Raw genomic sequence first — 18,355 nt, forward strand, 5'->3', positions numbered from 1 at the left:
ACGCAGGTTCTCCTAGTGAGTTGTTTAAAAAATACTGCTACTAACCTATTTACGTACGGTTTTTGATTATTAAAATGTACTGTATATTACCTGTAAACTGTAATCATCTGTAAAATGTATGTAAAAGATCACAAAAAATGCGAATACTTTGAAATAACGGGCCATTGCCTATTTGTAAATTCTCAAAAAATCATCACATTTGTTCAATCTCTATTCCAGCTTCCTCCACGACGTGACGGAAAGGAACAAGCTGGTCCGGCTGAGTGGAGATGGCAGCATCACGTACGGAATGCGCTTCACCACCACGCTTGCTTGCATGATGGACTTACACTACTACCCGCTGGATGCGCAGAATTGCACCGTGGAGATCGAAAGCTGTGGGTGCATTCATCTTTATAAACATATTGCGTATGACCATTGAAGATGAAGATTAATTAATAAATCTGAACGAACAGTGAAACAGAACAAAATACAGAAAATAAAAAGGTAACGGTCGCAACTGGAAATCGAACCCAAGATCCTTGTCTTACTCGGCCATTGAGACCTGCTTGTCAATTTCATATCTCACCAATAGACACACCAATATTTTCCTCAAATAATTTTTCTGTATGATATCTGATATAACCGTCACCTATTTTATTTTCTTTGTTTATGTTTCGTTTAGGTTTATTAATATAATCTTCTTTAATGATTATTCGTTATATATTACATAAATAGGTATGACCTTTAACTGTTATTCCAATAAATTACAAATAAAATTATTTAATCATTGCAGACAATATTAGCTACTCTAAATCGAAAATTTGAACCGGAAAAATTATAAAAAAGTTTCGGTCGCATCTAAGAATTAAACCCAGGACGTCAGCCTTGCCGGGCTTGAAATAACTCGACCCTATCCCCTTCTGTCATACTTAACTGCATCATACTTCGACTAAGAACTGCCAACATTATTTTCTTTTTGTTCTATTCCGTTCCGTTTGAGAGTCAATAATATTGTATTCATTGAAAAAATATTACAATTTAAGCTCTCAATCATTATTTATTTTTAAAAAATAGTATGTAAATGAACAAACTTAAAATATCTTTGTTACCTCTGACTCAAAAGTCGTTCGACTCAAAAGTCTCTTTGAATTTTGAGAGTCCATAGAGAGGTACGAAGACATTTGTAGACAAAGTAAGACATCAGTAGTAGTAGTAACACATTTGTATTCGAAGACAAATGTCTTCGTACTTCTCTATAGACTCTCAAAAGTCAAAGAGAGAGTTGACTTCTGCCAATCACTTAACGAGAGCAAGGATTGATTTTGTTACGTTGGTTATTAAAATTATCAATTTATCTAACGAAATTTTTAACAAATTAATCGTCCAACTGAAGAGAATAGTTTTGTAATTGAATAAAAACGTAAGTATGAAGATGTATCAAACAAGGGCTAATTACAAATGGTTTAGGTATGTAGATTGTTTAAAATTTTAACAATAATTTTCAGATGGATATACAGTTCTTGATGTAGTGATGTACTGGAAGGAGACTCCTGTGCGAGGCGTGGAAGAAGCGGAGCTTCCACAGTTTACCATCATAGGATATGAAACTAATGATCGAAAGGTTAGACAAATCATTTTGGTAACATTGTACTATTCCAGTTCGTTCTTAATACGGATAAATCATTATTGAAATAACACTTCATTTCAACAATTTCCATACAATAAAAAAAATGCACTAACGAGAGAGACAAAAAAATATTTTTATTAAGACAAACATTCCCGGGTTACGATTAATCTGACAATATTTGAAGATCTGCTACTACGACCCACAGTATTTAGATTAATGTGTCTACAGCAATCACATTTGCACATTCACTATCACAACAATATCAGTATTTTTTTATGAAAAACATAAAGTTACAAAAATTACAAGACATAATAACTTTAAAAATATGTTTAAATTAGGTATAAAATAGAAAATATCAAACCATCAAAAATCAACAAACAATATTTGTTTTTTTTATTTTTTAGGTACCAAAATCGTGAAGATATGAAAAAAGTTATATTATTTACGAAAATATATATGCAAGCATGTGTTTTGGCAATATCGTTGTACATTCTAGACTAGAATAACCAGTGTTATTGGTAAAAATTTCGGTCCAAAATATGTTAAGGTTTCTAGTGAATTTGGGCCTGGCGTTTAACTTGATTTGATGGACTATGTTACTATCTACATGATTATTCACAATTAATTTTGGATGCTGCTCGTTTTGCGATGGGGGACTTAGCTAGCCGAAGAATTTAACACATGACGTCTGGGTGGACCCCAAACACGATGCCAACACAGCCAATGACCGATTTATGTTGTAATTTTGCTAAAAATAATAATTTCACTGCCGACAATTCGTGCGTTTATTGAGATATATTAAAGTCAAAAATGCCAGTACGTTACCCGGCTCACCATGCAATGTCTGTTCGGAAAATGGTAAATAAATAAATGAAGTGAAATAATAAACGTGAGAGGTAAATAAATAAAAATACCTACATTGTAAACACGAAAGTACGAATTGTAAACGGAAAGTTTGTAAACACTGTTTTATTGTAAACACTCTTTTATTGTAAACACTTTTTTTTTATTTTAAACATGAAAGTAAGAATTTTAAACGAGAAAGTGTTGTAAATACTCTTATATTGTAAACATGAAAGTAAGAATTGTAAACGAGAAAGTATTGCTAATGCTATGAATTTATTGTTTTGTATTTGTGTTACATTACTTACTTCATCTGAACTAAACCTATCACTTTGATTGTGCTGAAACGGAAAACCTTCCCAGTTGAACAGTCGAAGATTAATTATTCTGTAATTATATTTTTATAAATATCTAATAAATAAACGTAATTTGGCGTTCTTACCCAATGTCAGTAGAGAATGCTGCTGACCGTATAAGCCATAATATATAGTCACGAGTCAAAGATTAAGTCCCAGGAAGAGCTCGTACGTATGTCTGTTTTCAACGATCATCCTCTTCCTGCTCTCAAGTCTTGTATGAAAATTTAAAAAAATAACAGAAGATACCAGAACTATGACGTAAAATATGACCTCTTGCTAGGACTAGTGTGAAGAGTGGGTATTCTACGGGTACCACAGTGTAAAAAACACTCTTAATTGAAAAATTTCCCCCGAGGTAAAAAACTGTGAATTGTTATCATTCGGCAAAAAATTATCAAATGACTTACTGACCGGAGCCGAGAACCTGCTAAAAAATATTATTCCATTTTTTGTATTTTCTCTACACTCCCATAAAGTTCAATAAATTACGCAACCCACTGACTAAATAAATAAAATAAAACACGGTAGAACCATACACATATGAATATTAGTAGACCTGCCCTAAGTGATTAAAAGCGTATTATTCCCCACTCCCCATACCGGTTCCATTGGAGCCGGCTGGGCTCGCGTATGGCTTCCCGTGAATCTTGAGAATGTGACGTCATCATTCTTGTTGGAACTAGCGTCGAGCTATGGTCGAGGCACTTTATGAAATAACACGGCAAAATAGTGGCTTGTGATATGAAAACTTGTAAAAATAGATGTGAAAAAGAGAAAAAACCCAATTGTCGTATTACATTCCATAACGTAAGCATCATTTTAAGCTTATTCACGTCGTATAATATGAATCAGTTGTAGAAACATATACTATCACATCGAGCCAACATTGGTCGAATGTAGCGATTCTCAAGTGTGCGCATCGTTGTTACTGGGAAGTAAATTATGAACACTTATAAAAGTGTCTTAACTAAATACGTAAACAAAATATTCGACTCTGAAAATGGAAGAATTTTTTTTTTGCCGAATTTGGACTTCGCAAATTTGTTCATAACGTGGCGAGTAATTTGCGCTCCCATGTAAAAATGTCTATTCATTCAAAAGCAGATTTTACTTTTAAGAACTAAATGGTGATATTATAATGCGAGATGCCTATATACTGTCAGATTGATTTATTGAAGAATCACAGTCAGCTTTACCCCTTCGTTCTTCAACAGTTGATTTTACCCCTCACCTTTAATTTCTAGTCTATATATTCATATGTCTGTGGGTAGAACGGTATATTTAATTCCTTAGAGCTGGCAATATATCCAGTTTGAAATTAATATCGACCAGACATGTTCAACTTACACTTCAATTTGTAGTAATTTATATTGTTTCGAAAAATGAAAGCAATTTGAGAGAAATAAAATAAAGAGATTAATCCCAAAATTTCTAATCTCAAACTTATTTCAATTTCAGTACCTGCTTTACATGATTATTTACCTCTACTCAAAAATCAGATTGTTTCAATTGCCTGAACCCCTTCACACAATTAATTAATAATAATATTTGGATGATTTAAATAGCGCCATTTTTGTGCAAAATCACCGTAAGGGCGCTGTACAAATAAATAATATATTTCTACAATGATGTTTAGCGTTCTTATATAATTCCTTTTAAGTGTTATAATTATTCGATGCGTGTTTCCAGGAAATTCTGGCGACTGGATTCTACAATCGCCTGTCCCTGAGCTTCCGTCTGCAGAGGAACATCGGCTACTTCGTGTTCCAGACCTACCTGCCCAGCATCCTCATCGTCATGCTCTCCTGGGTTAGTTTCTGGATCAACCACGAGGCCACGTCTGCCAGAGTGGCTTTAGGTAAGCCAAATTATATTTATTTTACTAATAATGTACACAACGTACAATATAGAAAAAATAGACGGATAATATAGAAAAAATACAAATAACCAACCACCAACCTTTCAATAATGGGACTGACAGGTTACGCTGTAGGCATCATGGTTTTTCCTATTATTTCAACATATCGCTCGCCATAAAATCCCAATGCGAATGCTGAAATAGGCCAAGCCACGAGAATATAGCACGCTTATAACGTGGTCTGACCCAGGTTTAACGGTATACAAAAATACTTACGAACAAAACAATATGCAAAGAAACAACCACGACATAACAAGAGACAGTAAAGTTTGGGTCAAGTAACAATAAGCGAAAAGAAGAGATTTGAGAAATTTTAGGAAAGTTCTAGGCTATCTCTAAATTTGTCCAAAATCTTCTCCTCTACAGAGGATGTTACGTAGTTGAGACATTCGCACAAGAGGTTGGCAGAAGATTAAGTTAGTTCTTTGGAAAGGAATATGAAATTTGAAAAGTTATGGGACTGAATTTTCTTCACGATGTTCATCTAATGTTTCTAATTTTAATATTCTGGGCGATTCTCACAGTCTCGACAAGTAAGTAGTGTCGACAATGTAAGTTTGTTTGTTGTAAGTCTCTAATTTAAGCCACACTTGTTAATACGTATGTCACTAATTTAAATCAGTAGTTAAAGTCTTGTGTCGTAAGTCACTAGATATAGGTCTTACAAATAAGTCACTAGTTATTATTATAAATCTTAGTTGTAAGGCAGTTATTTTAATTATATAGTAAACATAATAAGCATATTTTACAGCGCCATCTAAGATTTTTCACATCAGTTATATAAATCAGCCAAATATTGTTAATATTATTATAGTTTGTAGGTTCTAAATGCTGGTTTCTCACCAGGTGATTCTGAGAGGTGAGAGCATTCATTGAAAATTCTTAGCCATATTTCGGCGATGACACGTACTTCCTAATAATTTTCCTATTATTTCCAGGAATCACGACCGTGTTGACCATGACCACCATCAGCACGGGCGTACGCAGCAGCCTGCCACGCATCTCCTACGTGAAGGCCATCGACATTTACCTCGTGATGTGTTTCGTGTTCGTGTTCGCCGCGTTGCTCGAGTACGCCGCCGTCAACTATACCTATTGGGGCGCCCGCGCTAAGAAAAAGACCAAGTCCAAGAAGGACGGGGATGACAAGAAGATTACCACTAAAACAGGTACTGTTTAAATATATTACATACGATTATTCACTTTAATTCGTCTACAATACACTGGCAATTGGTTCACTGTGAAACACTGGTTCGATTTCTCTCGAACAAATTAAGCCTGAAAGTACGCATTCGGGAACAGGAGCCCAACAAGGCCACGGGGCCAGATGAATTCCCACCTCACATTGTTATAAAGTTGGAAGAATAATTGTTAAATACAATACGTTTATCTCCATCTTCAGTATTTCCACTTCCACATTTCTTCAATCCTGAAAACTTACCTAAAAAGGTAAGCCCGATTCACAATTCCGGGAGGAAAACGGATGTCCAGAACTACAGACCAATAGCGTTACCGTCAATAGTTCCAATAATATTTGAAACAATAATTTGTGAAAAGCTGAACAAACAAATTAAACCGTATCTCTGGGGAATTCAACGTGTATTTTTACCTACGAAGTCCACCGTCTCTAATCTTTTCGAACACTCACCGATAGTGGCAAGAGGATTAGGTGCGCAACAGTAAACACCACAGACGTTGAGTCTAGGGCCACTTCTATTAAAAAAATTAATTGATGTCATTCAAGACTGCATCAAATATGGCACTGATTTTTGCTGATGATCTCAAATTACTTCTGAAGACTTGTGATGGGAAAGACTGTGTCAAATTACAAATCGAATTGAATTCAATTTCATCATGGGCTGATTAATCCAAAATAATCCAAATAAATGTGTCCCTATGTCATATACATGTTCAAGAAACCCCATCAAGTTTAAATGTTGTAAACATATATATTGTCACCAGTAAAATCCATCAAGGACCTAGTGGCAGTCTTTGATCTCAAACTTATGTTAACAGACCATATATTGCAGTTAAAATCATCATGCTGCAATTTTTTTTTGCAAATTGCATCCGCCTCAGCTGTACGGTCCCCATACCAGCAAAAACACATTGAGAAATTAGAACAGATTCAAAAAAAGTTCCTTAGATACCTGTATATGAGAATGCCTGGAGAGTGCCATCCAATCCATCACCAATCAAAGTCTCCAGTCAAGGAGGAGTGCAAGCAGCTCCTCAAGCCTGCGCATGTCGTTGGGGTACGTGCGGGTGGGTCGCCAAAATACTCAATATGTTAACATTTTAATTGTTTTCATTCTCTTCCAATCTTCCACTCGATATAAAAAGCCAAGAAAACAAAAACCTTTGAGAGACAAAACAAGAAGGTGGATTAAAAAACAAAAGAAGGCAATGTCACTTTGGTTTGACAAGGTTGTGACCGAACATTACTTTAGTGTGAGTTATGGCGTTCCAAAAATTACAATGTCAATTTCTCATAACATCTATTATAATTGCTATATATGGTTTGATCTCATATAAAGTATTTTCGTTTTTCATTATTAACGAAAAAATTTTTAAATCGGATGTACATTTTAGATTCTAGAAAATACCCACTTGTGAAGTAAGAACCTTTTTCGACTTGTAAGGAAACAATATTTTATTTTGCAAGGTACAAAGTACGTTCCTTTGAACCTTGTTCAACACATTTTGTTCCTAACTGAGAGTTAGAAATTTTTTTTGAGTGTTTATTTTCACTATTCAACTCTTCAAGTCTCTGACATATTGACCGTTATATTTCTTAGATGATTATTAATCGGAGAATATTTGTATTATGGTATAAAACGGTGGCCTCAGCACGGGTTAAGCACCCAGCGAGGCCCACATTCTCAAAAAAATGATTTAAATATACGAACTTTTGTACCTAATAAAAGCAATACAAAATATTTGGAGACCAACATTGGTATACCTGTGGTTTTCTTCACAAAATATCTCACGTTTTCACCCTTTTCGATGCCGCCAGTTGTTTTTCGGATATCAAAACATATCATCTGTGTCTTCTAGCCAGCGTGAAAGAAGAGGGTCGCAGTCCCAGCAGCCGCTCCCTGCCCGACGAGCGTGAGATCATAGAGCTGCAGGACGTGCGACTCATGAGCCCCATCGCGCCCATCCGCGGGCGGCGCTGTGGGGCGGAGCTGGGCGGCCCTGGGCACAGTGGACAGGATAACCCGGCACGCTTCCCGCCCAGCTTCCGCATGGCGCGCTCGCCCTCCGTCTACCACCACCACCATCCGGGGCTCAGCAGGGCTACGGGGCTGCGCTATAGGGGGCACAAAGGTGGGTCACTTCCAATCTCCTTCTCCTTCACCAAAATTCGGGAGTGCAATTTGTTGTGGACCCAATCTTTAAAATGCCCTAGTTCTCCCTCCCTCGGAAGACGTGGATGATGGATAAATGGGGTCTTAATTACTGTAACATTACCAGGACTGAGCATTTCAAACACTGGATTGTACCTAGATTAGACGAAGTTAATAAGAGATAAGCAGATGTAGCGGATCCACACTTCATAAAATATAGGTATATTGAATCTTTTCAATCTATATAAATGAAACCAAAGTCCGCTTATAAGATTTGAATGTACTTTTATATAATTTTTTTATGTTATTTTATTTTATTTTTATAGTATAGAAACAAACAGTACATGATTTACAGAGATGAAACAATATACAGGAATAAGATACTTCGTGTTGGGTACCTATGATATGTTTCCTTGTAATATCTGCTAAGTGGTATGTTTATTCCTTAATTACCAGGTGACCTGTGTAGTATATAGGTGGGTGTGTAATGTATGTGTGAGTGTTTGTATGTGTCTGTATGTATGTGCATTGAATAGTTTAAATTATTGACATGATGCCACGTTTGAATTTGGGCAGTGAATCCGAAAAAATATCAATGTTAGAGTCAAGACAAATATTATTTAGAGTATGAAGAGCTCGGTTAATTGGCGAATTAGATAATGCATTTGTTTCATAATTAAACGTGTGGAATAGCACTGTATGTCGTGTACATCTCAAATGTATGTTATAGTCAATAATATAAGTTAATAAGGGACAGAAGTTCGGTGCAGTCAATGCCATTGTTTAAAATTCTGTGTATAAATATTGAGTGAGCGACTACTCGCTTCGCTGTAAAGTTTCAAATGTACACTTAAAGTTATTGTTGAATTTGTAAGTAATATATTTTATAAATTTGTTTTGGATACGTTCTATACTATCTATGTAAAGTTCTTATTGTGGATTCTAAATTGGCGATGCATATTCCAGTGATTCATTCTAGAGTTTCTGTTAATATTGCATGATGCCAGTGTACGATCAAATGCATTACTTAATATTTATTTTTGTTTTGTTAATAACTGCGACATATAATTACTGTTTCTGTTATATTTATACCATTGATATTAAATTTAAAAAAAATCATATTAGAGAAACAGAACACACCATACGTAGAATAATTTTCCCTTATTCAGTCGTCTGGAGGTACACTTGTGCCACAAATAGTGGCTTCGCTGGGGACGTGAGTGCACTCTCGAAATTCTTCTTCTTAATGAGTACTTTGCCCTTCAAGACCAGTTTGGACTTTTTCTTAAAATTTCTCCTGTTATGCTTATTCTAGGCAGATCTCAGTCGCTCCCGTAAATAAATCGTTTTCAAAAGCCAAGTTGTTCATTAACACCGATGTATTGATGTGACAGAATGCGATTTAATGTTTGATAAGACGCAGTAACATAAGCCACCAACGACTGATTTACCATAAGCAGGACGCACAAACGTAGGCTACGTCCAAACTCATCTTTCATAGTACCTCCTCATCTGCAGCTGCATTCGATTTTTAGACTTTATTTCCACGATCGCTGAAAAACCAAATTCAAAAAGATACGACGATCCAAGCGGCTACAAACACTTAATTTCCGTTGTAGCCAATCAAGCCAGTCTAGCTCAGAGAATGAGGATTTGTGCACAGGGTCGTTTTGCAGATCTATTCAAATTTCCTCCTCTTTTAATATCAGTTGTGTACCGTCGAATCTTGCGGATGAATTGAAGGCCCACTGGTAAATTTGAAAATCAAAATACTCTGAAAAAGATACAGAAAGGAGTTCATGCACTCTGCACTTAAAAATTTAAATTTATTTGAGGGTGCGTCTACACCGTCTTCACTACACTATCAAGCTATTAGTTTTTAACTTTTTTGGTCCACAGTTCTCACTTGTCAGCGATAGATTTCAATTTTCCTGTAATTATAATGATATTTTCGTTGGCTCCTTACAGGTTTAAATTTTAAATGTTTAACTTCTCAAAAAGATCACTAGGATATGTTACTTCGAGCCACCAGTGAATAAAATAATTTACCGTATTTTTGGCATCAAAGAAATAAATAAATAGTGATAGTACCTGTTGTTTTCGCACAGTCTCCAACTTGTCTTGGAAGGAGTTTTATAAATAATAGGTTCTTTTATATTAATCAGGGATTTATTAATACTACGCGTATTATATTGGTGACTCGTTAGTCGACCTAACTAAAAGCTTGCTAATTGGAATCTGGGCCAGTGAGATTGTCTGAGAGCCTTCGCACTGTCCATGGCGACAACCGGCCACTGACTCCATCTTGCGGACTCCCCCGCAAGCTCTACGCACCGCCATCTGTGCGTGCATCTACAAAGCTTCTTAACAGTACCTATCCTTTTGAGAGCCAACCTACCACAGTAAGAATCAGTAAACTCTAAAGATCAGAATCTATATTTTCACAAAGTTTCACACAAAATCTGCAACGAAGGGAAATTGATTTTATGTAATTCACCACTTTAATAACGTTGCACATCGTCTTTAGGAGCTGACTAGGTGTTGACTTTACACCAAAACTTCGCGGTGAATCATGCAGTGAACAATATTCACTTGTGAATTTTTTGATAATAAATAAGCAACGAAGCCTTTTTGGAAAATCTGCATGGAAGATGCGCCCTCAGTGCAAAAGCTAACAAGTTTGCCACTGAATGCATAAATACATATTTTATTGTTCTTTCTTTCAATTCATGACAAAAGAAAAACTTATTTATGATTTCGATACCACTGATGATTCATCTAAACGCAATTAGCTGAGCTTTGTTGCTCATGACAATAATCTTGTCGATTTGAAAGGACGATAATATTTCGAGTTCATTCTTTGCATTAGCAAATTTTTCTCGAAGCTGATCATCAACATCTCTCGAAATATCTAATTTATATTCATGAGCTGACAAAGGAATGTTTGACTGAGCAGCGATTTTCAATGCCGGTAAAATAATGGTTTCGGTATAGGAATGCTTTTTTCTTCCTTCCCAAAAGCGGTGCAATCTTAAAACTAGCGATCTGGCTTTCTCAGGAATTGAGTGAAATTTATTGAGCCCTTTCGATTGATTTTTAAAGTTATTTTGCTTCTTCTCAAGTTATTATTTTTGTTTGTCACTATGCTGTGGATGATTTGTTATTTAAAGTGGTTAATGTTTACTAGGAACTATCGCATCGAAACCATTTTCCAAATAACTATTATTATATTTTCTTTTTGATGAGATGGAATTTTTGTACCGGTTTTAATTTTGTTTACTTTGTCTCTCTTTCCCTTTTTCAAGGATTCAATAGGAATATGTCTCTATTAACATTTTTTAAATGTTTTTCATTATAAATAAACTAATGACCTGCCCCGGCTTAGCACGGGGTGCAATGCACTAGTTTAATTAGTTTCCGAGCGATTTAAAAACATCCGATCCATTTGTTGGCTCTTTGACATCGACAGTTTCTAGTTCCAAAAAGTGCGTTTATCAATAATTTTACTTTATTAATTGTTAACATATATTTTTTGCACAGATTGCCGATTTAACGACTGTATTAGATTATATTAGCTGTAAATATCAAAGTATTATCTTCAATCAAACTATACTGTCAGTAACTACAATGTATTTATGTACAATGTTCACATCTGTATTTTAATTATTTATTTATCTTATGTTAGCTCACGCCGTCGTGTGTGCTAATAATTTTAAGAACATATATTTATAAAAAATAATTATTTGTCAAAAATAAAACGTCTTTAAACATATTGACTCACTAACAAAACATCAATATTTGAGGTGGACAGTACTTTCTTAATAGATTTTTATATGAATCATATTTGAAATCTATCAATATTTTGCATTTCTCTTCCCGCGCCCGTGTATCTATCTCATGATTGTAATTTATTTTTACTTTCAAATGAAAGATTGATTTTATGCAGTAAGTAAATACTTAGACATCATCCCAATGTTTATCTTATGTAAAAAATAAATACATTCCTATACCTAATTTGCTTCACTTTCATAAAATTAAGTTCTTTTAACATGTCTCTTATGCGTGTGTATATATTGCGTTTCAGTATTATTCTTATTGCTTTACTTTGCAGTATTTTGCTTTTATAAATTTTTTCTTCATTAGACAGCACTAATATATTTTGATTAGAAGTTACACGCGAAAGAGCTACATGAATACAATGAGTCGGACAAAACGCTACGATAATGGAAAAAAAATACCTCACTGACCTAGCTGAACTGCAAATAGCAGCTTCTAATAACACAGGTCTGCAAATTGACATTTTAATTTTTTTTTAAATGGTAATCGTTGAATTATATGTATTTCGATATGCTGAATTAAAGAATGCCATCCATTTCGACCCATCACGTAAAGATTTTCCGCAAAGTGGAAATTAAAATATAGGCAAAACCCGCCATACAATACTTCTGTAGGGAATGTTCAAAAAAAAAAAATCATAAAATTATACAAATTTAATCAATTTTAAGTCATAATATATTTTATTTACATTATATACAATTATAAATCTTTATAAAATCTGCTTTTTTTAGTTTGGAAGCTTCGTTTTGTGCTTTTTCGTTTGTGGGACGTTATATTTTCCCTATGCAGCATCCAACAGTAGTCGCCCATCATATTTGTATCCCATCGACCTTGATACCTTCTCTCCATTTCCTTGATATCTTGGTGAAACCTCTCACCTTGCTCTTCACTAACTGCACCAAGATTTTTCCGGGAAGTAATCCAAATGGGAGTTCAAAAAATGGAGTTTTAAACTCCATCCTTGAGAATCCCAGATTTTTAAAATTGAACAACATATTTTCTACGATATTTTCAAAGTCCGGGTCCTTCTGATTCCCTTGAAACTTCGTAACTACATCTTTAAATGAATTCCATGCTGACCTCTCAACATCGTTCATCACATTTTCAAAGTTGTTATCTTTCATCAGCTTACGAATGTCAGGACAAACAAAAACTCCCTCCTTCAGCTTTGCTTCAGACAGACCAGGATACTTGCTTGAAAGGTATTTAAATATCTCGCCATCTTTTGGCAATGCCTTCACAAACTGCTTCATCATCCCAAGTTTGATATGGAGCGGTGGTAGAAGAACCTTTTTAGGATCAACCAAAGATTCAAAGTGCACGTTTTTCTCTCCGACCTTCAATGTTCTTTACGGCCACACTTTCTGGTTCCAGTGTTTAGCTTTTAAAATTTAGCTTTCAAAATTTACACAACCTCTTGAAGTCATTTTTGAAACGCACGTTACGAAAGTTGGAACAGAAATAAATTAATGAAAGGGCATAGAAGGGAGTGGGCACCTTGGGAATTCCGGCATTCTCTCATAATACTTACTATGGAAAATCCCAATATATATGATTCAAAGCTGACTAATTTTATCGTCATGAGTTACTAAATGTTTTGTTTCAGTCTATAAAACTTAATATTATCTTATAATAAGTTGTAAATAATAAAAAATATATATTTCGGCAATAAACCCCGTTTTGCGCTTTAAGATAGGCAAGCCCACAATATTTTGCGTTTTGCGGAAAAACCTTACGTGATGGAATTTTTTTGATAATTTTCCCGAATTCAGCAACCAAAAATACATGGAAATTACCTCTTATTTCAAAGAAGAAAAAAACGTTGCAGACCTGTGTAATGTGTTGTCCCAATGAAAGTCATCTTTTAAGAGACCCATTGCTTTGCATGCTTCTTGATAGGTGTTATAGGTAACTTCTTGGACAGTTTTGATGTGTGCAAAATATATTGGGTCTTTTACAACATGACGTAATTTTCTTAAGTAAAAACATTCGCTGTTGGGATGAACCACATGGACCCTTCCAAGAGCATCCGTTTTTTTCCCCCATGGAAACCGTCAGCTGGAGTACCTACCCTGTTTTGGAAGGTTTTGGCAGTCTGATTCCACGTATAAAAACTTGGAACTTTATTCTATGTCTGTCTGTTAGCGAAGTCTTCTTGAGAACTCTAAAATGCGAATTAATAACAACACCATTAATGCTGTTTTCGGTGAAATAAACCCTCTGACCGTTTACTAAATGAACGGCAAGGTGAGTAATCGTAAACTCAACGTTAATGTGAGCGTCTAAAATTTTTATAAGGAGTGAGTTATCGGGTCATGGTTAATGATTTTATTTTATATTATTTAGAGATAGAGATTAAAATTATTATCATTTTATTGAGAACTGACTTAACTTTATTAATGTAGAAGATGTTGTAATATTTGACATTTTTTATTATATTAACAAAATGGACCGTGATCTACTAAACAAATAAACTCATATCATGTTTTAAAAAATTATCACACTGCACTTACTCGACGCACGACGCGTAGGGCGTAGGTACACACAGGTTGTCGGAAAACACGTTACTAAAACAAAGTCTGAACAAAATTTATGGTGAAAAAATTATTTATGAAAAATTTTTAGAAAAAAAATATTTTACAAAAAACATTATTTTTACGGGTATAAATGAACTACTGATGAAAACCATGCCGCCTCCTTGTCGACATCATAGCTTCACAAAAAAATTATCCAACTGCAAAAATAAAAATGAATAAAATAGAAAATAATGTAGTTGTCATATGACGGCGGGATTGTTTTTATTTTCTAAAATAAAGTAATTGCAGTGTTTGAAACCTAAGTACGCAATTTAAAAATGTATATGTTTAATAATTTATAAAAAATTGTCCAACCATTTTTTTTTAAATCACTTCAGACTATAATTAATACATTATTTTACAAGTTATTTTTTTAATTTTTGTAGATTGAATCATTTTTGGTGAAGTTATGATGTTAAAAGTGGTTTTTATCAGTAGTCCATTAATAATGTTAAAGATTTTTTTTATGGCTGTTAAGTTTTTTTTCACCAAATAACCTTTTTAATATATTTTCAAATTTGCTCGGTTTTCAACGCGCGCAGAGAGGTAGGTGAGCACTTAATTAAAATGAAAAAAATGAGTCTTCTCCTTCGCGGCACACCAGAGACATCTTGCGGCACACAGTTTGGCAGACACTGCTCTACAGCTACAGGTCCCCGCTATGGAAAATGTAATAAATTGTCACTTTGTTATTCCAGGGACGTCGGGAGCGCGCCCCAAGATGATGCACGCCCTGCGCCGGGGAGCTTCCGTCATCCGCGCCTCCATGCCCAAGATCAAGGACGTCAACGTCATCGACAAGTACTCGCGCATCATCTTCCCCGTCTCTTTCATGATCTTCAACGGCGTCTACTGGGTCTACTACGTCATCGAGTAAACAGAAAAACACCTATGCGACGATTAGTTGAGGTTAATATTGTTTTTTCTGAGAATGAAACATGAGATCGATAAAAATGACTTTAAAAAAATCAGGTCACAATGGCCGAGTAATTTTCCCGGTAAGACAGAAATCCTGGGTTCGATTCCCAATTGCGACCTTTACCTCTTATCTTCTGTATCTTGTTGTGTTTCGTATAGATTTATTAGTATTATCTTCTTCTCCAATGATTAAATAAACACCTCCTCGCTCTCCCACTTTCCAAGGGCAACTTTAAAATGTAAAAGAACCTGTCGCAAATATCTTCGTCATTACTTTTCTTATATTTTTTTATATTCATCTTCGAAAAATAGAGAATTGTTACACTGGAGCTATCAATGGTACGCCGTTATCACTATTAAACTAATATTTCGCATTTTTATGAAGCTTCTATGAAATAATACGTGCATCTAAGAATAAAATAAGTAGATAAATATTGTACGTAATCAAGAAGAATGTTAAATCTTTCGATTCCATAAGCTCAAGGGAAATCTTATCTGTTTAAGATATTTTACATGTCAATTTATAAATCATTAATCATTACAGTGTGGCACGTAAAAATGTGGTACTATGTTTCAATTAGATGCCGAATTATACTTATACTATATATGCAAAACTACTACGACTCTTCTTCGAGAGATATTTTTGTATTTTCAAACTAATTAACTAAACTAAAACTAATACCAGCTAAATTTCTTCCAATGACTTTATGGTAGTTGTAACTCTCTCGCATACCTATTACTTGTAAAAAAATGTACAAGTTTCCAAAAGTGGGTACAAAATACAGAAAGATTGAAAATGTTACCACAGTGAACTACAAAAACAACATAAAAATTGTAAAATTTACATTTCCTCCAGTTCAATTAAATAAGTCGATACAAAAAGATACTTGCCGAAAGTTGCAACATTTTTAGGAAATATTGTGCATAAATTATTATGTATTATAAAAACTGAATAAAGAGAAAAATTTATATTTAACTCCTACCACCAGATTAAGTAGATCACTGTCTGCTGAGAATACCCACTTATTTCTTCTGAAATAGAAATAGGCATCGACTTGCAAAACCCGCTCTGGAATTTATGGGAAAACTGTAGCTGTCATGAAAAATTGCTTACAACACTTTGAATATAAAAAGAAAATATTTTTTTTTTAAATATCAACATAATTATAAAATTCCAGAGCAGGTTTTTTCGTGTCGACGACTCAAATGATACGAGTCTTGTAAATGTGTGTTTCTGTTTAAGTCTTATTATTTAAAAATAAAATATCATAAAATAATTTTATAAAAATAACATCTTTAGTAGGTACCGTAGCATATTCTATACAATTTTAAGAAATTTAACTGATAATAATTACGCTGTCAGTACTTTTAAGATCTAGCGAGTATGTACATAAAGATAAAAAATAAAAACCGAAGGTTTAAAAAGGATGCTTTTTATAATAATCGTATTTTATAATTAGGTAATTAGTATCTACGTAGTACCCTGGTAAATAAATGATCGTATTTTTCTTTAACCTAAACGTTTGGGACAAATCGTTCCAAATTCCATAACATTCTATGTGGTATAGAACAATAAAATAAAAAAAATATTGTCTTTTATGTGCTTTGAGTTTTTTAGTTAAAAAAAAAAATTGTAATTAGCAAAAATTGGTTTAAAAAATTATTATAAGCAATAATTATTAGCCTGAAACACAAATATTAATTGAAAAAATCTTTCGAGAAAAAATAAATGCCGCCGATGGAAATTGAACCAGCACCTTCTGATTGCCGGTCAGGTGCACGGAACCACTGTGCTACATCGGTTTATTTTTAACTGACAAATAATTAGTGGTTCAATAATATGAAGGTGCCGGTTCAATTCCCGTCGTCGGCATTTATTTTTACTCGAAAGGTTTTTTCAATTTACAACTGTTTTTCAGGCTAAAAATTACTGCTTATAATAATTAGTTATCCTTTTTGCTTTGCATAAAAACCTTGTCTTGAAAAAACATAATTTTAACAAAAAATAAAAATGACTTTAGTTACGCAATGCAATTTTACCACGGCATCAGATGAATCCATAAAAATTATCTATTTTTATTGAATTACCTATAGGATCAGTATATAAAATTCTAAATATATACATAGGCATAGATATGAAATTATTATGTATATTGTAATGAATAGATGTATTAAGCTACTACATCCCTTTTTTGGAATGTATTTGAAACTGGTTTACTGAAAACTCGGAAACAATCTTTTAGAGTGCGGTAAAAGCATAGATAAATAAACTTTTTCATAGAATAGATGACTGAACTGATAAAGAACCAGGTGGACTCCATTGCGAGGTTCCTCGCTGGGATATAAAAGCCTAGGCATGATACGGGACGATTATTTTTGTGTTCATTAGATAAGTAATAAAAACAATTAACTGTAATATAAATAATAATAGAAATTACTTCTTGTCAAATAATTGAAAAATCTTTTTGAAAATCTTAGAAAGATAAAGAAAGGCGGTGATTTTTATAGATTACAATAAAAAAAAAATTATTTTTATTTTTAAATTCGAATATTTTGTATGGATCAAATATTATTGATGGATTTTTATTATATGAGTTATTTCGCCCCCCAAAGGCAATACCAGTAAGTATAATTTGACTAATTAATTATAACTTAATTTTATAAAAAAATAAAATAATCTCATCAAATAATCACTTGGATGCGAATCATTAATGTCTGCTTAAAATGATATTTAATTGAATATTAGTTAAAAACGATGAAAATGTATGTAACATATCTTAAATACACAATTTACCACACATTGTGCTATGTATTATGCCACATATTACGCTATGATCCACTCACACCTGAGTTATCTAGTTAGTATATGGGGCACCATTACCAAAAAAAAAAGTCCTGAAATACAAATCATACAGAATAGAGCCTTACAGAATATATATAATCTA

General features: G+C 33.8%; 1 protein-coding gene across 1 annotated transcript in view; it reads left to right on the forward strand.

The window, feature by feature from the left end:
- Positions 1–16,603, forward strand: part of Lcch3 (Ligand-gated chloride channel homolog 3) — a 72,357-nt gene extending 55,754 nt beyond the window's left edge. The window contains exons 5-10 of the mRNA XM_089631962.1: positions 220–377; positions 1,488–1,603; positions 4,501–4,669; positions 5,668–5,898; positions 7,787–8,059; positions 15,191–16,603. Coding sequence (XP_089488088.1) covers positions 220–377; positions 1,488–1,603; positions 4,501–4,669; positions 5,668–5,898; positions 7,787–8,059; positions 15,191–15,369 — 1,126 coding nt within the window. The 3' untranslated portion in view covers positions 15,370–16,603. The remainder of the gene's footprint in view (positions 1–219; positions 378–1,487; positions 1,604–4,500; positions 4,670–5,667; positions 5,899–7,786; positions 8,060–15,190) is intronic.
- The last annotated feature ends 1,752 nt before the right edge of the window (positions 16,604–18,355 follow it).

This window comes from Hesperophylax consimilis, chromosome 5, assembly GCF_061612785.1.
Source record: "Hesperophylax consimilis isolate HC1 chromosome 5, BYU_Hcon_1.0, whole genome shotgun sequence".
NCBI classification, from domain to species: Eukaryota; Metazoa; Arthropoda; class Insecta; order Trichoptera; family Limnephilidae; genus Hesperophylax; species Hesperophylax consimilis.